Raw genomic sequence first — 17,539 nt, 5'->3', positions numbered from 1 at the left:
AACCTTTTAAAATACAGGTGGATACAAATGAAACTGGGAGATATTCTACAAGAAGGGGAAGAGAGAACAGGACATCCTGTCTACTTCTTCTCATGAAAGTTAAATTATTTCACTGTTGAGAAGGAGACACTGACCCTGATTTCAACTTTGAAGTTTTTTGAAAGGTATGTTTGACCATCATTGCCAGTTACCGTTTATACAGATCACAACCCTTTGACTTTCCTGTCCAGTATGCAGAATAGCAACCAGAGACTTGGTTACTGTTTCTCCAGCCCTACACACTGGATGTAATTCACAAAATTATACAAAAAAATAAATACATATAAATACATGATCTGAAAAGAGGAATAACAACAGCTGTTATATCTTAATACTCTACATGCTGTAATGGATTTCTAATACAGTCCATGTTCAATAATTGCCTAATCCACCACTCATTTAAATGATGAGAAGTTAATAACAATATATGACATACAGTTTTTTATTTATTTTGAGTGCACATTGTGTTAGATGTAATGGCAGTGTTATCTGGTTTCACAGCTTTTAAAAAGTTTAAAATAGATAATAAACAATGCACAATTTACATGATGTGGCGGTATAGAACATCAAAGTCATTTCATAATTTTGTGTGAGTGGATGAAGTCAGGTGAAGCCAATCATCCAATATCCTGTTTTCTTTTCTTCAAAAGAAAGTCAACCTGAGTAAGCTGTTGAGTCAAGCATTAAAAATGGATAAAACTCTTCAACCTTTGTGCTCCATTAATTCCATGTCTTACACTGTCTGTTAATAAAAAATATATAGAGTGCATATTTGATCTTATCACAGAGTGGCACCTCAGAAAGCATAGCTAGAATGAAGGAGTACATTTGAATGAATGAAACAGGGAGAAAAAAAAATCTGTGTTGCTACAACTCTGGATTCTGTCTCAGAGGCCGGGAAAGAGATAGAAGTTCTTCGGGAGAGTGCATCTGTCCTTGGTTGGGATCTGTCTTTTGGACTGACAGGGGAAGCCCTCGTCAAAGCGTTGCGTGACCTGTGAGGTTGAAACAGTGTATGACATTAAACAGGGGAAATCAAACAAGTACATCACTACTACTTGCTTTTTGGGCTTATTGCCTCACAGCTGGTATTACTTTCCACCATGTAGATTATAATCTACTGTACATGAAAATTTTACACCAAGACAAGAGAGAAATGTGCAAAACTTACTCTTCTGAAAAGTTCCTCAATGTGATCCTTATGTGCAAAGGTGTTGAGTGCCTCAACAATATACTGGATTAGAAAAGACCCCTTGTCTGTATGTCTATACGAGACAGTATCTGCAAGAAAAACATACAAACCGTTTTTATTACATAAGGTAACTACTATTAGCTGTAATCAATGCAAATTATTCAAGTTTAAGTTCTTGAGCTTTAAAATAAGATCTGATCATATTTCAGATAGACTCACCAGGAGTGCAAGAAAGAAAACGTATGAAGTCTTTTTCTTTGGGTGCACGGCGCAAAGAATCATCCTCAATGTTTTCTTCATCAGCAGGCAGTGATGGGTCTGGATGTCGTGCATCATCACTGACCACAGCTGCATCACTAACAAGCACAGATCCGTCCCTTTCTGCAATACATGTGACATCATTTAAGTGAAGATCACAAGGCTTTTGTCACCTAAGTAAGCTATTATGGCATAACCATGATGACATTAGCAGACTTATATAAGGCTATATTATTATACAAAAAATAAAGCTATTAAATATACAACAGGTCCTAGAAGAACTTTGCTGATGTTTGTTGTATCTATGAGAACAGATGAAAGTCACCTCCTCTGCAGGCCTGGATGATGATGATCTTGGGTTTATCCAGCAGTTCTTGACAATGGGTTGTGGCCAAGTGTTTGTAAATGTCATCAATGGGGAACTTGTCCTTTTCTCTTTCCGGATCGCCCTTTTTATAGTTGACACCGAGGACAGCTCCCAGTTCCCCGTGAGACATGATAACCACAAACACGCTGTCTGTCTCTTTCAGCTTTGGATGTTTAGAGAACTTAATTACAGCTTCTTCGATCTCCTGTGAAAAAAAAACAATTCAGAGGTCAGTTACTGTATCGCTCAATCAAACAGACAACACAAACATAACATTTTTATATACATGAGAAAATATCTTAAATGAAAAGTACCTTTCCAGTGAGGTTTGTGTACTTCACCACCTCGTATCCCAGCGCTTTGAGCAGTTTCTCCATGTTCTCCTCGTCTTTGTCTGCTCCCTTTCTGTTCATTGCCACGTCAGTAAACTTTATGTTAGTGATTAGCAGAGCCACACGACTCCTGATGTTCTCTTTGGTCACATTGTAAGTCTGGAAAAAGGAAATTTAAACAAACAGTTTTACAAAGTTCAACAAAAATGTATTTTGATCATTTACAGGAAAAATGTCTTGTACATAATGGACTTTAATTTAAAAATACTAAGCTCAAAGAAAAACAGTATATTTCTTGAAAAAAATATCTGTGTGTTTGTGCACCTAAACTAAACTTCCCTAATATTTCCTATAAATAGCTGAAGGTAAATCTATCAATTAAAACCATGTGATATATTTGATAATGCTTTTATGAATGACTTACACTTCTATCATTCTGTTTCTCTCTCCAGAAAGCATCTGTTGTTGGTTTGAGTGTGGTTGACCACTCATCTTTCAGGGGCTCGGGAGCTGTGAACGACAAAACACAACATCAGTGTTCAAAGTGAAGTTCTTCTACTTGTGAACTACACCTGTGAAATATGTTAGCTCACCTGGCTGAGAACATTTACCAGACGTCAGACCCAGGTTATTGTAAAGTGTAGGATCTCTCTTAGAAAGACGAGCAATGAGCTTGCTGCTGGCTTCATCTCCTTTCCTCTTCACTGTGTCAATGAGGGCACGTGCCTTGTCTGTCTTGGTAACGTTCTCCTCAAGTATTGAGTCTACCTCTCCATCATTCACGATGCCATCCTCTAAAATGTCATCCAGGAGCTGCTTAATAACTGCTTTGTTCACTCCCTCTGCGAACTTAGTCCTCACTTTGGCAAGTTCCTTGTCTAGAAAAGAGAACATGAAACAAAGAAAAAATATTACATACAACATACATAACATACATATTTACAAAAGCGATATGTGAGTGATTAATTGCTTTTTTGACACCTTAATATAAAGTGTTACCAATGGTTCCATATCCTTTATGTAGCCTATACGCAGGGGTGCATTAATGAACGGGCTAACCTGGACTACAGCCCCAGGGCCCCCACCATGTAGCAGGGTGTGGTGTTGGGGAAGGCTCATAAAGTTTTGTAGGCCAGGGGCCTCCAGTGATACGTGTTTTCAAAAGCACTGTGATAGAGAGATCAAGATTTGGCTTCTGTTTTTGCCCTTCCTCCTCACACAGAGTAGAAAAGAAGCTTACCAACAATTTCCCTTCATAAATCATAAAAATGAGTTACATGTAACTGAAGCTAACGTACCCTTTCCTGTTAAAAGAAATCAGATATTTCGTTAAAAACATTTCTGAGCTGACCTGAGCAGCCATATCAGCTATTTAAACTCGCGTTTATTGTTTCAACAAACACTTGAGCAACCGTGAGCTGGCTTTGGATGTAACATTAAACATATCACAGGGGTCATTTCCACAGATCTCTTTTACAGGTAAACAGATTTATCTTGTACAGTGAGCTGTCGATCTACATTTTAAGAAACAAAAAGGCTGCATGATAATATTTCATCTGCTGTTTTAATGCGCCCAAACATGGGGCGGGCATAAGAGATAAGCAAAGTGAAAGTTAATGGTCTATGTGACATATACAACAAAATACAGACTTATCAAGACTGATTCGTTTATTAAATTACATTTCTAACTCGTATCCTCCTCGCCGCCTCTATACTGAAAACACAGTTAATGATATTATGTTTTGGCGGATCACCTTCATATTGTTGCCAACTTCCCAGCAAAGTTACTTGCTAAGTGCATTAGACCCAAACTCTTACCTGCCATTGCTCAAATCTCGGATCACTGGATACTTTAAATGAAGTCTGCAAACTGAAAACTCCTGCCAGCTGCCAGTAGCCTGATGCGTACACAACGCACTGGATATGTCTGGCAACTTGTGTTTCCTGCTTTATGCTATGCGCACTGGGCGTGTACGGTAACCTGTTCCTTCCTGCTTTACGTCAGGTAACATACTTCTGCAGAGCACTGATAACATTTTATCAAAGAAAATTAAGTATGGCTGAAATAATTGTTCCAAATGGTGCAGCGTACACAGGTCATTTTGGTGTTGGCTGATTTTAACATGTTTTGAAATGAGACCCTGACATGAACCCCATGATTAATCATTAAAGCAGAGGTTTTAGATTAAATCCCCTAGGTTGTAAAAGGTAACCTGGGAATGGCAACTTTTATACAACACAAACCACTCATATGCCAATAAGTCCAAGTATTAGGTTTTATTGAAACTGTATGACAGTTTGACAGAACCATCTTATTGTGAAAAGACTGTAATTCAAGTAAATTATACAAATCATACATGACTGACCACAGCACAAATATAACCACTGGCTTTAGAATACATCAGAATAAATGAGTAGGACTCATTGCAAGTGGTTGTAATTAAGTCACTTTACTTAATCCTTATAGGTTAACTGAGCAAAAATTACAAACATTTTTTCTTTTGAAAACACTGTATGATTGTATTTCATATGCACAAAACATTACTATATTTCATCACTTGGACTTCCCCCCTGGAAAGGACAAAGTCAAACGAAACCCTTAGATTGTTTTTCCTGTCAGTTTTACAGGTTGTCCCAGTACAGAGTCTTAAAGCTATAAAACAAGTTTTATTAGCAAACATCCCAAAAAGTCATTTCAGGGAGGATTGTTCCATGGGGTGGGGTTGTTACACTCGGTGTTGGTTCGGGGGAGGGGGGCGATCGGTATCAGTGCTCACTCATTCCAGATTCCGGGAGATTGTGTCCCATTTAAGGGCGTTGGGGAACTCTCCCGGAACTTCTGAGAGAGTTGGGATGTCTCTATTAGTGACATAATAAAGACAATAAAGATACTGTGTACCACATATTCTATAATCAGTGATAGCCACGTGGCTCATAGGTCAATAAAAACAACATAGTTTTTAAAAAGGCCATTTTATGTTGAGTAATGTACAGTACATTGTTACCAAATCTAACAGACATATTTGCTCTGCTCTCCCCACTTTAAAGCTAAAGAAGACGAGAAGTATGATTGTATGCCTCTGAATCCAGTCCAACTCTCGCTGAAAATGAAAGGCACTTCAAAGTATTGCTCACTATATATTTGTCCACAATGCATCAGCAGCAGGGATGAATGACCAGTTCGGCTCGTCCTCAGACACTGTGGAAACAGCAAGACACAACATCACTGCAACGGATGACTGTTTATGTATGTATCTCTCTGTGCACTACACGTCACACCTTTGATCTCAATGTTTTCATTATTTTCAATAAAATCCCATGAAAAGATGAAAAACAAGAATGAACTGATCCTAATACCAAGTATTAAAAGCACAGCTTATTCATCTGTGCCATAGACCTCAACTACATAAACACAAAAAACAAGAGTAAGTCATGAATATGGACTAGTCATGATGCTACACAGCTGGCATGTTTTTTAAAATTAGAATTAACATGCATGGGCACTGTAGTTTATTATAAGTCAGTCTCATATATACTATCCTGCTGCTGTACCTCACTAATGCACCAACCGTGTAGTAATCCCTACCTGAAAGTAGTCCCCTAACAAATGCACCATTTACTTACTTTGCATAAAATAACAATGCCCAACCTTTTAAGTAATTACTGATCTTTTTTGGAATATGAAACTATATGTTTGATACTCATTTTTAAACATCTTTGTCTTCAGTACAAACTAATCTGCTCGGGGCTGAACACCATACACAAGTTAGAGAAGTCAGAATGTATTGAGAGACAGACTATAGCGTTGTTGGTTTAAGATCTTTTCATGTGATTTGTTGGCAATATGGAAATATCAAAGTCAAATTGAACAAAAATAGAATAAAGTTATTAAACTAAGTTATTGTCACTGTGATTACTGTTCATAACAATATCCTTCTCTCTGTACTGTATGTAACACAGCTCTGAACATGACAGTATCAAGGCACACAAGACTTGAATAAAAATAGGTCAAAGATCTCCTCTGGTATATGTCAGCTCACCTTGTTAAACAGATGGAAGACCCAGGTTTTTGTGAAGTGTAGGATCTCTGGTTTGAAGGTGAGCGATCATCTTCCTGCTGGCTTCATCTCCTTTCTTCTTCACTGTGTCAATGAGGGCGCGTGCTTTGTCTGCCTTGGTAATGTTCTCCTCAAGTATTGAGTCTTTCTCTCCGTCATTCAAGATGCCATCATCTAGAAGGTCATCCAGGAGCTGCTTAATATTGTCTTTGGTCACCCCCTCCACAAACTTACTCCGTACCTTGCCAAGCTCCGCTAGAAAAATAATTATGGAGAAAAAAACCCTCAAAATATGTCTTCTTAAGGTGGTATAAGATCCTAAAGATGAGTATGGCACTTATAAATATTTACAAAAGGTGTCTTCAGGTCTATTAAACTCAGAAAAGGAAATTAATATCTGATGTGAAAAATATAAGCATATGTTTTTCACATGGTTATGTTACACTGTAATGGTAAATAATGGGTCAGTGGTGGAAGAGGAGCTCAGATCCTTAATTAAAGTACAGTTAGTTTCGTAAAGTTACAGGTTTTAGAGTGATATATCATAACATATATTATAGGACTATATTAGTGATGCATAAATATGTAAGTAACAATTTAATAACACAATGGGTCCAGTTGCTTCATATAATATTGGGTTTTTTGACCATAACAAAAATGGATAATTGTTTTGAATTAAAGTCTTAATCTGTAAATTAACTAATAATAGTAGCTGTGTAATATTGTGTAAAATGCACAGTATTTACCTCTGAACTGTAGTTGAACTATAAGTATAACATGGAAATGGCCTACTACAAAAGTAAAGCTCCTCAGACTGCAGAAGTAGGATATATATTGTTACTTTTCACTACTGCAATGAATGTAACCTACACAGGGAAGTGTATCTGTGTTTTGCTTATTGTGTGTGTCTTCCGTATAGGGAGTGGTTATGTAACCAACGTGTTTCCTATGGAGGAAAAAATAAATGTGTCTATCATGGTATGAATTTATATTTTTAATGTAGGCCTATTAGTTTCTCAATCACGGGAAGTAAGTCTTTTGTTTGTCTCGGTGTTTTGTTTTCTTTCTCAGAAGTTAGTTTAACATGAAACAGATGTGAATAACAAGCGAGCCTGCAGATGTGAGGAGCAACAGTCTGCTGTGCGTAATATCGATACGCCCAGGTACCAACTCAAAGTTAAACATTACTTTCCGCGTACTTTGCTCGTAATTCTCAGCACAATTAATATTAGTGTCACACAAAGTAAATACTAGAAAACTTAATTCAATCGGATCCTCTTTTGCAGACTCAGTAGGCTACCCGTAGATCACTTTATTGCTTCGTCGATCACGCTACAGATCGCTTTTATTAAATTACAGACGACCTTGTCTTGAGTTATGCCTACTTGAAAAATGTATAATCACAGATCTTCTTACCTGCCATTGCTCATAAAATGCCAATCTTGTACACCTAAACGTCTTCCCGCCTGTACTGTACATACGCGTGCGTAAAGCTTTAACTTCGAAACGTCTGCTTCAATCAACTGGCTCCGGGGTGGAGTCACTTACACGTTGTCTTACTTGAACGTGTCAGTGTCACAGAGCCGTCTTTACTTTTCTTGTCTTAAGGACTCAGTGGTTAAGGGTAACTACAGTATTTAGTTAAGTACTGTAGTTTTGTGTCATTTTAAGGTCACTTCACTTTACTCCCCTACTTTTTGGAGGCAAATAATAATAACTTTTATAAATACTAATAAATACTTTTTTTTAAAACCATGAAAAAAAAAACAGTGTAATGGGGCAATGTCCATGGGGTACTAGTACTAGTTCAAAACACATAGTAACAAAGCAACATACACAACACAGCACAAGATCCACATCCTCATCTACACTTTCACCATGAATCATGGGAAGAAGGAAAGAAAGTCACAAGGACATCCAGGATTATAGTTTGTTTAAGACACCGACAGCAGATGGAACAAAGGACAATCTGTATCTATTAGTGCTATCATTAGGGAGAACCTAAACCTCCATCTTGATAGATTCATGCTAGTCTAAAAACAGTCACACCAAAGTTTTACCAACACATAAACTTTGCAACCAGAGGAAATAGCACACTGGACAAGGCCTACACCAGCTATAATGTGGCATATAAGGCTTGGCCTCCCCTTTCACCTTGGCTCCTCAGGCCACATCTCCATTATGCTAACACCTGCATACCTCGAGTGAAACTGGGTAAACCAGTCAAGAAACAGATCAAAGTGTGGCCAGAGGGTAGCACCTCAGCTTTACAGGACTGCCTTTAAACTAGAGACTGGAATATTTTCAGGGAGGCAGCCCCCTGAAAATAGCCAGTACTCTGACCTACAAGAGTACACAGAGGATGGATTACATCTACAAATGCACAGATGATGTACCAGTGACCAGAACAATCACTGTGAGCATTAATCTAAAACCATGGATGACTGGGGAGGACCACTCTCTGTTATAACAGCCTTCAGAGCAGGTGATGGGGCAGCTCTGAGATCTGCAAGAAACAATCTGTCTCAGGGAATTAAAAAAGCGAAATGACAGGTCACCCAGAGGATTAACAATAACTTCACTGACAACAGATATGCAAAGCAACTGTGGCACGGAATCCAGGCCATCACAGACTATAAGGCCTGTGACTGTGACCCCTCCCTCTCAAACCAACTGACTCCTATGCACGTTTCGAAGCAACTAACACCTCACCCGCCCTGAAAGCCCCACCACAGCCCACTGAACAGGCTCTGTGTCTCACCCCAGCCAGTGTGAAGTCCCAGATCAACCCCTGTAAAAGTGCAGGGCTGGACATCATACCTGAGCGGGTACTCAGGGACTGTGCAGAGTAGCTGAAAGATGTCTTCACAGACATCTTTAGTACTTCTCTGCAGCAGGCTGTCCTCTCAAAATGCCTCAAGTCAGCCACCATCATACCAGTGCCAAGAAAGTTCCCTGTATCATGCCTCAATGACTATCGCCCCATAGCTCTAACACCCATCATAATTAAGTGTTTTGAGAGACTGGTCTTGCAGCACATCAGAAGCATTCTGCCCCCCACCATGAATCCCACCAATATGCATATTAGGCAAACGTTTTTACATTATAAATGTCCTTTATCTTTATGTGGAAATGACTGATCAGTTTGAGAACGACATCTCAAATCCTTGCTGAAAGCATATTTGTAAGTGACAATAAAATTGATTCTGATTCTGAGCTCAACATATAAAGGATGTTGAGGGTCCAAAACAATAGTCTGTGCCTTTGAGATGACCCTCACTTCATCATTTCATATGACCCTCACTTCAAACTATCACTTCATCATTTCATATGACAATTTTGTTCTTCTTGTCACTCTGGCTGTATGTTTGGGCTCATTGTTTTGCCTCAATATAAACATGAGCCTAATCAGACTCCTCTCTCATAAAGTGCCTAAAACGTTTGCAGAGCACTATAGTTCACCATATATGTGAAAAGTCGCCACCCATTTTATTTCACCATAATTACTTAAATTAAAAAACAAACTTCGGACTTCAAAGAGTTGAACATACTTGCAAAAAACATTAAACTCCCACAAAAATTGGCCATCTGACACAGTGCTTTTATTTAACTGTATTGTGTAATTGGATTGTGCGTGTTTCTATTGAAAAGGCTGAGTCTTAAATTGATTAATAATATCATTTCTTCACAATGCCAATGTTTTGATAGAGGGCATTACAATGTGGCACCGCTAGGTGGCGATAGACGCTTTTAAATCAATTTGTAACACACACAAAAAAAAGGAACGAAGAAGAAGTGACAGACAAAATGGCTGTGGGACGAAGTTAGCTGCTTGGCTAATGTAAACACCACCCTCAGCAGACTGGAGCTGAAGCGACGACAGCGTTACTCGATAGCTTGTTGACTCTGCGAATGAGAGTGTATGTTGACACCAAATTTCCCGTCGCCAAACATTGAGCATCTCCATTAACATCTTGGCTAGCTCTGTAATTAGCTTGGTTAACACTGGTAGGTAGCTGCAGATTAGCTCGCTGATTTCGCGTTTTGTTATTGAGCCTGTAAAACAAACTTCTGCGGCCCGATTATACTAATCCATGATCCACAGCAACACAAACATCTTTATGAATGACAGAAAGTTATTGTGGCGACGAGACAACACTGTGTTTGAGACAATATTGAGTTTTATGCCAGGTCAGGCTTGTGAGAGCTAATGCTAACCTAGCTGGAGATGCTCCTTCAGTGTCCAGTATTACTCTCTTACATTGTGCGACATTAAATGTATCTAATTAGAGTCGTCGGGGTCCTGCTTTAAAGTTTTGAATGAGCTGGGTGTGTTTAAAGACGTGTGGTGACATTGATCTCAGCTACGACTCAACCATGCAGGAAGTTTTTGTGCCTTCTTGAAGGGCAACTTTTAACACCAGCTGTACCTGTCTTTACACACGACATCACAGTGTTTTGCTCACTGCCTTTACTGGTGGATCTCACTCTTATGATTTTTTTACGGTTTTTTTGTGTTTTCTCCTCTCTCTTCCCTTCAAGCAGTCTTCCCAACTTTGGTGAGAGATGTCGAGCCAGAGGCGTGGTATCCATCTGGACCAATCCGAGCTGCTTTGTAAGAAAGGATGTGGTTTTTATGGCAACACAGGTTGGCAGGGCCTGTGCTCAAAATGCTGGCGAGAGGAAAATCAGCGAGAGAAACAAAAGCAGATTCAAGAAGACTGGGCACTTGCTGAGAGGTTTGTGTGTGTCTCTGTGTTGTCAGGAAAAAGGAGTACTCTTATTTCTCTACTCAGTGTAATTAGCTCTCTTACCTTTTTCATCTTCTGCTGCGTGCGTTCCCGTCCATGTGTCCACCTGACAGCTGTTCACAGTGGTTCTCTATTTTCCCCTCATAGGCTGCAGAGAGAGGAAGAGGAAGCGTACGCCAGCAGAAATCAGAAAGCCCAATCACAGCCTTCCATTACACCTTTCAACAAGTTTGAAGAAAGGAAAACAAAGGAAAAGTCCAGCAAAGTCAACACGGTCACAAAGTTTTTCACTCCCTCCACAAAAACACCGCCAAAAAAAGGTATATCATTTTGCACACACTCAGCTGTAAGAGGTCCTAGTCATTTTTGAGTATTTTTGCTGTTTTTGAGTTAAGAGATACTTGATGATATTAAGCTGTAGTAATATTTTTAATGATCATCTGTTTTGCTAAATGTGAGCTTGTTTTGTCAAAGGTTTTTCTTCTCCTACATTTTTGTGCAACTGGGTTTGGTAACCTATGTTACAGGCAAAACATTAAGAAACAGAACCAGATTGTGGTCTCCCAAACTGGCGCAATAATCTGTTTGTATTTTCAGTTCAACCACCTCCCCAGATCTGTTGCTGTAACCTAAATACTCCCTTGTTAAAGTTGCTGTTAGACTGCAGCACACAGCTCCACTCTTTGTCAGTGTCTTTAGCTTTGATTAAAATAACATTAAATGTCTTCTCCCAGATGCTTCTCCTTTTGATGCTCAGGCCAGCCCAAGCCCCAGCTCTTCAGCAAGCAGGCATTCCTCTTTAGACACTGACCACGCAACGCGGGAGTTCATTGATTTTCTCAAGCCTCTGAAGTCTGGCAGGGAGATCTTCAAACAGTGTCGGGCCTTCACTGAGAGCATGGCCTATAAGCGGGTGAGCCACAGTGGATTACTCTGACCAAATTAGGCACTGTGGTTAAAACACTAGTTCTCCAATTCATTCAAGCTGGTAGTGTGATTAGGCTGCAGGGGTTTTAGACAAATGCAGTTGGACGTCACGCTGTGGTGGCCAGCACACACAGCCAGCGATAAGACTGATCAGAGCTGTAAAACCCTTCTATGAGGGAGGACAAAAGATGTTACTAGGACGAGGGGAGGACATTTCTTTGTTTGATAACATTAAAACGTCCCCAGCTCATTTTTAAAAAGACGAGAGAGCAGCTCCGGTCGAGCAAGCTAGAGCGAATGGAGCGGTGGTTGTGAGAAAGTCACTGAATCAGGTCACTAAAATGTTATTTTCTGATTGTTCCACTGTATTTACAACTAAGGGCATAAAGAAACCTGTCCACACCCATTTTTCCACCAGTGTTTCTTTATTGTACTCTCTCACCACCTGTACTGATCAATTACTGAACATGTCACCTTTATCAAATGCTGTAAACACGCCACATTTACTTGTTTCATGACATTGTCAATTACCTGAAACATTTATTTTACAGCTGAAAAATCAATAGCTGCCCTATTAGATGCTGACTGTCATTTTATTGTTGTCAATATCAAATGAGAAAATCTGCCGCCTTCAGTCTTGGTATTCCAAAAAAATGCTTCAGTGTGTTAAGAAGGAATTATTTATCCATTTAACATTGTCCAGTAATTGTTGCCTTTGAACAGATAAGATGCTCAAATTTTAATATATAAAATTAGTGGAGTATTGAAAAAGACCTGCCAGTATAATTATTTACTTCAATTCCTTCATATAGGACATGGGTGCTGACGAGTTGTCAGAGTGTGTACAGGACTTCTACCAGAACCTCTCAGACCGCCTCCACACTCAATTTAAAGGTATTGCTTTACTATTGCACTCATGAAGAGTATAAACAGAAGAGTCTGAACATCACAGACTTTATGCAATATATTCTTTGTGCTTCTGTTCCTAGGTTCGTCAGAGCATGTAGAGAGTGTTATGGATGAAGTAGAGAAGTACATGATGACCCGTCTCTACAAGGAAGTCTTCTGTCCTGAGACCACAGATGACGAGAACAAAGATCTGGCTATTCAGAAGAGAATCAGGTTAGCATACAAAAGCTGTAGTAATGCCAGAAAATGTCACTCAAGTAGTCATTCATCTCCCTGAAATACCTCAGAGGACAATGACACAAAATTGTGGGTAAAATGACAACATCTGAGAGTTACTTTGTTCGAAACCCTGTTTGTGTTTTTTACAGAGCCTTGCACTGGGTCACCATTGAGATGCTGTGTGTTCCTGTAGATGAGGAGATCCCTGAAGTGTCTGACAGTGTGGTTAAAGCCATCACAGGTGAGTCTCGTGCAGCTGTTATTTTTCCCCAAGGCAGAACATCACCTCATCATCCTGGCTGAAGAGATCCAGAAAGAAAAAATGTGTTAACTCCGCCTCATTTCAGATGTGATCGAAATGGATTCCAAGCGTGTGCCCAAAGACAAGCTGGGGTGCATCACTCGTTGCAGCAAGCACATCTTCAACGCCATCAAAGTTAGCAAGAAGGAGGCAGCGTCTGCAGATGACTTCCTCCCCACACTCATCTACATTGTGCTGAAGGCAAACCCTCCACGGCTTCAGTCCAACATCCAGTACATAACCCGCTTCTCTAACCCCAGCAGACTCATGACTGGAGAGGACGGTTACTACTTCACTAACCTGGTGAGGACATTAGTGCATACTTGGATGCATGTGTCTGGTTTATATGTGTTTGTCTTTAACTTTGCATACATCCAAATTTTCAAATAGCATTTGCTCTGAACAACTCCAATGGAAAAATTCACCATAAAATATTTAAATCATGAACATACCATGGTGATGAACTTTGGGTTATTGTTATGTGTGTATGTTACATCATTTTCTAATCAGGTCCTTTTTGTGATTTGGTGATATCTCAAGTTTTCTTTTTAGTTTGATAAGTTATTGGTATACGCTATGGCTTTACATTGAAACTGAGCTAAAAAAAATGCTCCTACACTAAAGAGGCCAGATTTTGATATCCTTCTAGCTCATATATTTTTAGCCACAAGTAGGTTAACATTATTAAATATTAGCAGTTACAGCGAACAGATCATATCTTAAAAAGCTCTAATTAACACTGTTATTGTTCACTCCACTCACCATAAATCCAACAGCTGATCTGCTCAGGTGCTGAAGCCAGAAGAATTGAAAAAGTCAGCAACAGCCCTTTGTCACAAATTACTTCCTGGAATGTATCGAATGTTAAATCAGCAGAAAGGTCTTAAAATCTCTGAAATATTTAAGGCCTCAAGTAGTCTTCTTGAATATAGTTAAATAGTAGTGTTTTATGCTCAAAGTCATTTATAACTGTCTTAGAAGTATTTCATGTTTTGGTCTGCTGTTCTTCTGTCTACTTATTGATATTTTCAAGTTTGTGTCTGTGTAGATGGGCATCTTCACCATTCCAATGAGCATTAAAATGTCTTTAAAAGTTAGAAATTTCAGGGACTTTGGGTTTGAGTTTTGGTGAACGAGTGAATCTCTCATGTTTACTGTCTATCTCTACTGTTTTATTAAAGGAAAAATGCCAAAAATAATAATAAGAGAAAAACTGATATTATGGATGATATGATGATCTTTACGTGAATTTTTCCCTTAATGACTCCACGTCTTCTTTCCCCAGTGCTGTGCTGTGGCCTTCATTGAGAAGCTGGACGGCCAGTCCCTGAATCTGAGCTCTGAGGAGTTTGAGCTCTACATGTCAGGCCAGGCATCCCCCAACTGGCCTCAGGCTGCTGGAGCTTCCTCTTGCTCTCCAGGCAGTGCAGCTCTCAGTCAGGTCCACAAACGTCTGGACCAACTAACAGGGCTCGAGGAAAGGCAGGAGCGTGTCATGGAGAAGGCTCGCCAGCTGGAGAACGACCTCATCGACTGGACAGACGAAGTGGAGCAGAAGGTGCAGAGCGTTCTGCAGACTTTACCTCCAGAGACACAAAATCCTACCGCAACCACAGCAACTGCGACATCTGCAGCTTCATCAGCAATTGACTCTGATAATGTTGAGAATGAGCTCCTGCCCCCACCACTGCAACCACAAGTGTTTGCTGGCTGATGTGAGGAGCTCCTCACTAAATTAAAAAAAAAAATCCCTCTAAATGCTTTACTCCACCCTCCCCCCTTTTCCGGCTGTTATGCACATACAGCCATCTCTATTCCATCCATTGTCCAGGTCCACGCTGTAGACAGTGGCAGAAAACTAGAAGCCCTGAAACCACACTGAACAGTAATTGAACAGAGGAATTAAAGCAATAATTTGGAATTTGGGGAAATACACTTACTCACTTTTTTGCTTAGTTAGCTGAGAAGATCAATAGCTCACCAAATAACAAATTATTTCTTCTTCTTGTTTGCACAAAAATACAAGTTCAAAACGTGAAGTTGCAGTTTTTATGGGGTCAACTGCCCGGCTACATCTTGAGTATCCACTGACTGCCTTGTAACCTCATGATGATGAGAAGTCTCCATGAAGTTACTGTGCATGAACTGTAAAACCACAACATGTCTTTGTTTTACACTTGGGTTTTTATATGGATTAGTGACCTTTAGAGGAGCTGGTGGTACCTTTGAACCCGTTTCATGCTAAACTTACTGCCTCCTGGCCACAGCTTTATAAAGAATGAAGAGACCTGAGTTGTTTTGATCTTCTCATCCAAGTCTAAGTAAAAAATGGATTAAGCATCAAACTATTCCTTTAACATCAGACTATATGTGACAAAAAGTCCCAGAGTTAGTGCTGCAAGGGAAAGAACACTCCAAACATTTTGTCCTTGGTTGCAGAGAGACAGATCTGGTGCATTTTGCTGCTATTTGAGTTTCAGTGCAGTTTCAGGATAAGCAGGCTACTGCTGACGTCCTTAATCCAGCCATGTCCTCCAGAACTCTCTGGAAGTTCCAGAGGCATTCCCAGACTACTTGGGAAATCCAATCCCCTCCCAACATTTTCTGACTGTTTCTCCCTCCAATGGGATATGCAGGGAAACCTATCACAGAGTGGTGTCCAGGAGACATCCTGATAAGATGCCCAAACCACCTCACCTGGCTCCTTTTAATACAAAGGAGCAGTGGTTCCAGTCCAAGCTCTTCCCGAACATCTCTGTTGGTCACCTATAATGGTATCTTCAGTACCTCAGTACTTAATCATCCTAGGTGTTGTTTGTGCAAACGGGATAAATGGTTGGATGTGATTTTTTTTTTTTTTTAGATGTTTCTTCCATCATTCACAACTTTTCAGACAAACATGTTTGTCTGTATGTTGTGATGTCTCCAGGTGTGTGTGTGTGTGTGTGTTTGAATGTGTGTGACTAATTGGTCATGTTGACATGCAGAACTTTACAGCCCAAGTAACATCTGAAAACACAGCAGTTACTTTCAGAAAAATGTGGTTTTGGCAAAGGAAGTGAAGAAATCTGAATGATCGGCAACTTAACTTCCTCCCACTTAAATAACTTTCCAGTTCATGCTCGTGATTTGTGTTGTTTCCCTGCCCTGTGGAGAAGTGTGTGTGTGTGTCTGTCTGTGTGTGTGTGTGTCTGTGTGTGTGTGTGTATGCGCTGCATGGACCGTTAATGTTGATAAGTCATAAGTCCTCCGGTTGTGTGAGTATTGTAGTCTCATGTCTCATGTCAGACCTCTCATTCCAGTCATAAGCTGGATGTACAGAAGTGATTTTATTTTTCTATAGAGTGGCAGGTATCAATTCTTCTGGATGCAATCAGAGACATTAATCCTGTAATATTTACAGTAGTACTCTTGTCATAGAACATTGCTTGAAGACGTGTTACATTTATTGTAACGATTGAATAGGAAGTGATTAAAGCTTTCATCTACTCATTTATCCTCTCAAGAGGGGCTAATAATAAGCATGCCCCATTCAAAAAAAAAAAAAAAAAAAATCTGTTTTTTAGGTGAATTAATTTTTTGTCGCTGTAAGTTTGGTAGAAAAGAAGACAAAGATTATTCTGTTTCCCTGTAAAGCTTTACTGGTGCAGAAGAATCAATATAAGCAGTTTAACTTATTTTGAAGCACTTTTGTTTGGTTTTAGAGATCTTAATTCTGATTTAATGAAGGAAGTAATTGCTGTACTTGAGATGAAAGGATACTTGGTTTAAAAAAACAAACAGTGGACTGTTACCACACAGATGTGTTTCAGCTGTGTCTTTGTATTCAGCCGTCAAATATTTGGGACAGTTGTGTGAATGAAAAGAGGTGAAAGGCACATTTATTCCCCTTTGCCTCATGAGCTAATATTCCCTTATGTTGCTAGATTTGACTCTTTTTTTTCATATTTGCAACAAGTATAGTCGATGTGTGTTTTGCTGTACAAGTTTAATTTGAGAAAAGGCTTTTAATGCAAACTTAATAGCTTGAATAACTTCATATTGCACTGTATGCAGAAGCCATTAATCAGGTATTTTAAAAAGTTTCCAACATCATCTTTGTAACCTTATAGGTTTGTTATTGTATCACATGGGAGAAAGTAACTCAGTGCTGCCTTTTTATTTAAATGTAACTTATTGGGGCAGT

The 17,539-nt window shown here is 39.5% G+C and overlaps 2 protein-coding genes across 2 annotated transcripts; one reads left to right on the top strand and one right to left on the bottom strand.

The window, feature by feature from the left end:
* Nucleotides 1–679: 679 nt before the first annotated feature.
* On the bottom strand, nucleotides 680–4,097 carry LOC128360388 (caspase a-like). The gene is made up of 8 exons (XM_053320811.1): nucleotides 4,007–4,097; nucleotides 2,782–3,066; nucleotides 2,613–2,698; nucleotides 2,171–2,347; nucleotides 1,815–2,061; nucleotides 1,451–1,612; nucleotides 1,211–1,320; nucleotides 680–1,034 (listed from the first exon to the last, which is right to left on the bottom strand). Exons 1-8 carry the CDS (start codon nucleotides 4,011–4,013, stop codon nucleotides 927–929), a joined length of 1,182 nt encoding a protein of 393 aa, XP_053176786.1. The 5' UTR covers nucleotides 4,014–4,097; the 3' UTR covers nucleotides 680–926.
* Nucleotides 4,098–10,049: 5,952 nt separating this feature from the next.
* Nucleotides 10,050–15,141, top strand: rabgef1l (RAB guanine nucleotide exchange factor (GEF) 1, like). Its single transcript, XM_053320809.1, has 9 exons — nucleotides 10,050–10,166; nucleotides 10,792–10,985; nucleotides 11,145–11,317; nucleotides 11,732–11,910; nucleotides 12,737–12,818; nucleotides 12,914–13,046; nucleotides 13,202–13,293; nucleotides 13,400–13,656; nucleotides 14,639–15,141. The coding sequence occupies exons 2-9, from the start codon at nucleotides 10,813–10,815 to the stop codon at nucleotides 15,065–15,067; spliced, it is 1,518 nt and encodes a 505-aa protein (XP_053176784.1). The 5' UTR covers nucleotides 10,050–10,166; nucleotides 10,792–10,812; the 3' UTR covers nucleotides 15,068–15,141.
* Nucleotides 15,142–17,539: the final 2,398 nt, after the last annotated feature.

The sequence above is a fragment of the Scomber japonicus genome, chromosome 6, assembly GCF_027409825.1.
Source record: "Scomber japonicus isolate fScoJap1 chromosome 6, fScoJap1.pri, whole genome shotgun sequence".
NCBI classification, from domain to species: domain Eukaryota; kingdom Metazoa; phylum Chordata; class Actinopteri; order Scombriformes; family Scombridae; genus Scomber; species Scomber japonicus.
The sequence above is the reverse complement of the archived record's forward strand: the minus strand, read 5'-3'. Positions and strand labels throughout refer to the sequence as shown.

Bases quoted from the DNA above. Each gene is read 5' to 3' on its own strand.
- LOC128360388 (XM_053320811.1), bottom strand. The intron at 2,062-2,170 runs GTACTTTTCATT...TTTTTTTCACAG, and splicing joins ACACAAACCTCACTGGAAAG to GAGATCGAAGAAGCTGTAAT. The intron at 1,613-1,814 runs GTGACTTTCATC...CATGTATTGCAG, and splicing joins CATCCAGGCCTGCAGAGGAG to AAAGGGACGGATCTGTGCTT.
- rabgef1l (XM_053320809.1), top strand. From the start codon at position 10,813: ATGTCGAGCCAGAGGCGTGGTATCCATCTGGACCAATCCGAGCTGCTT. The intron at 12,819-12,913 runs GTATTGCTTTAC...TTCTGTTCCTAG, and splicing joins CCTCCACACTCAATTTAAAG to GTTCGTCAGAGCATGTAGAG. The intron at 13,047-13,201 runs GTTAGCATACAA...TGTTTTTTACAG, and splicing joins GCTATTCAGAAGAGAATCAG to AGCCTTGCACTGGGTCACCA.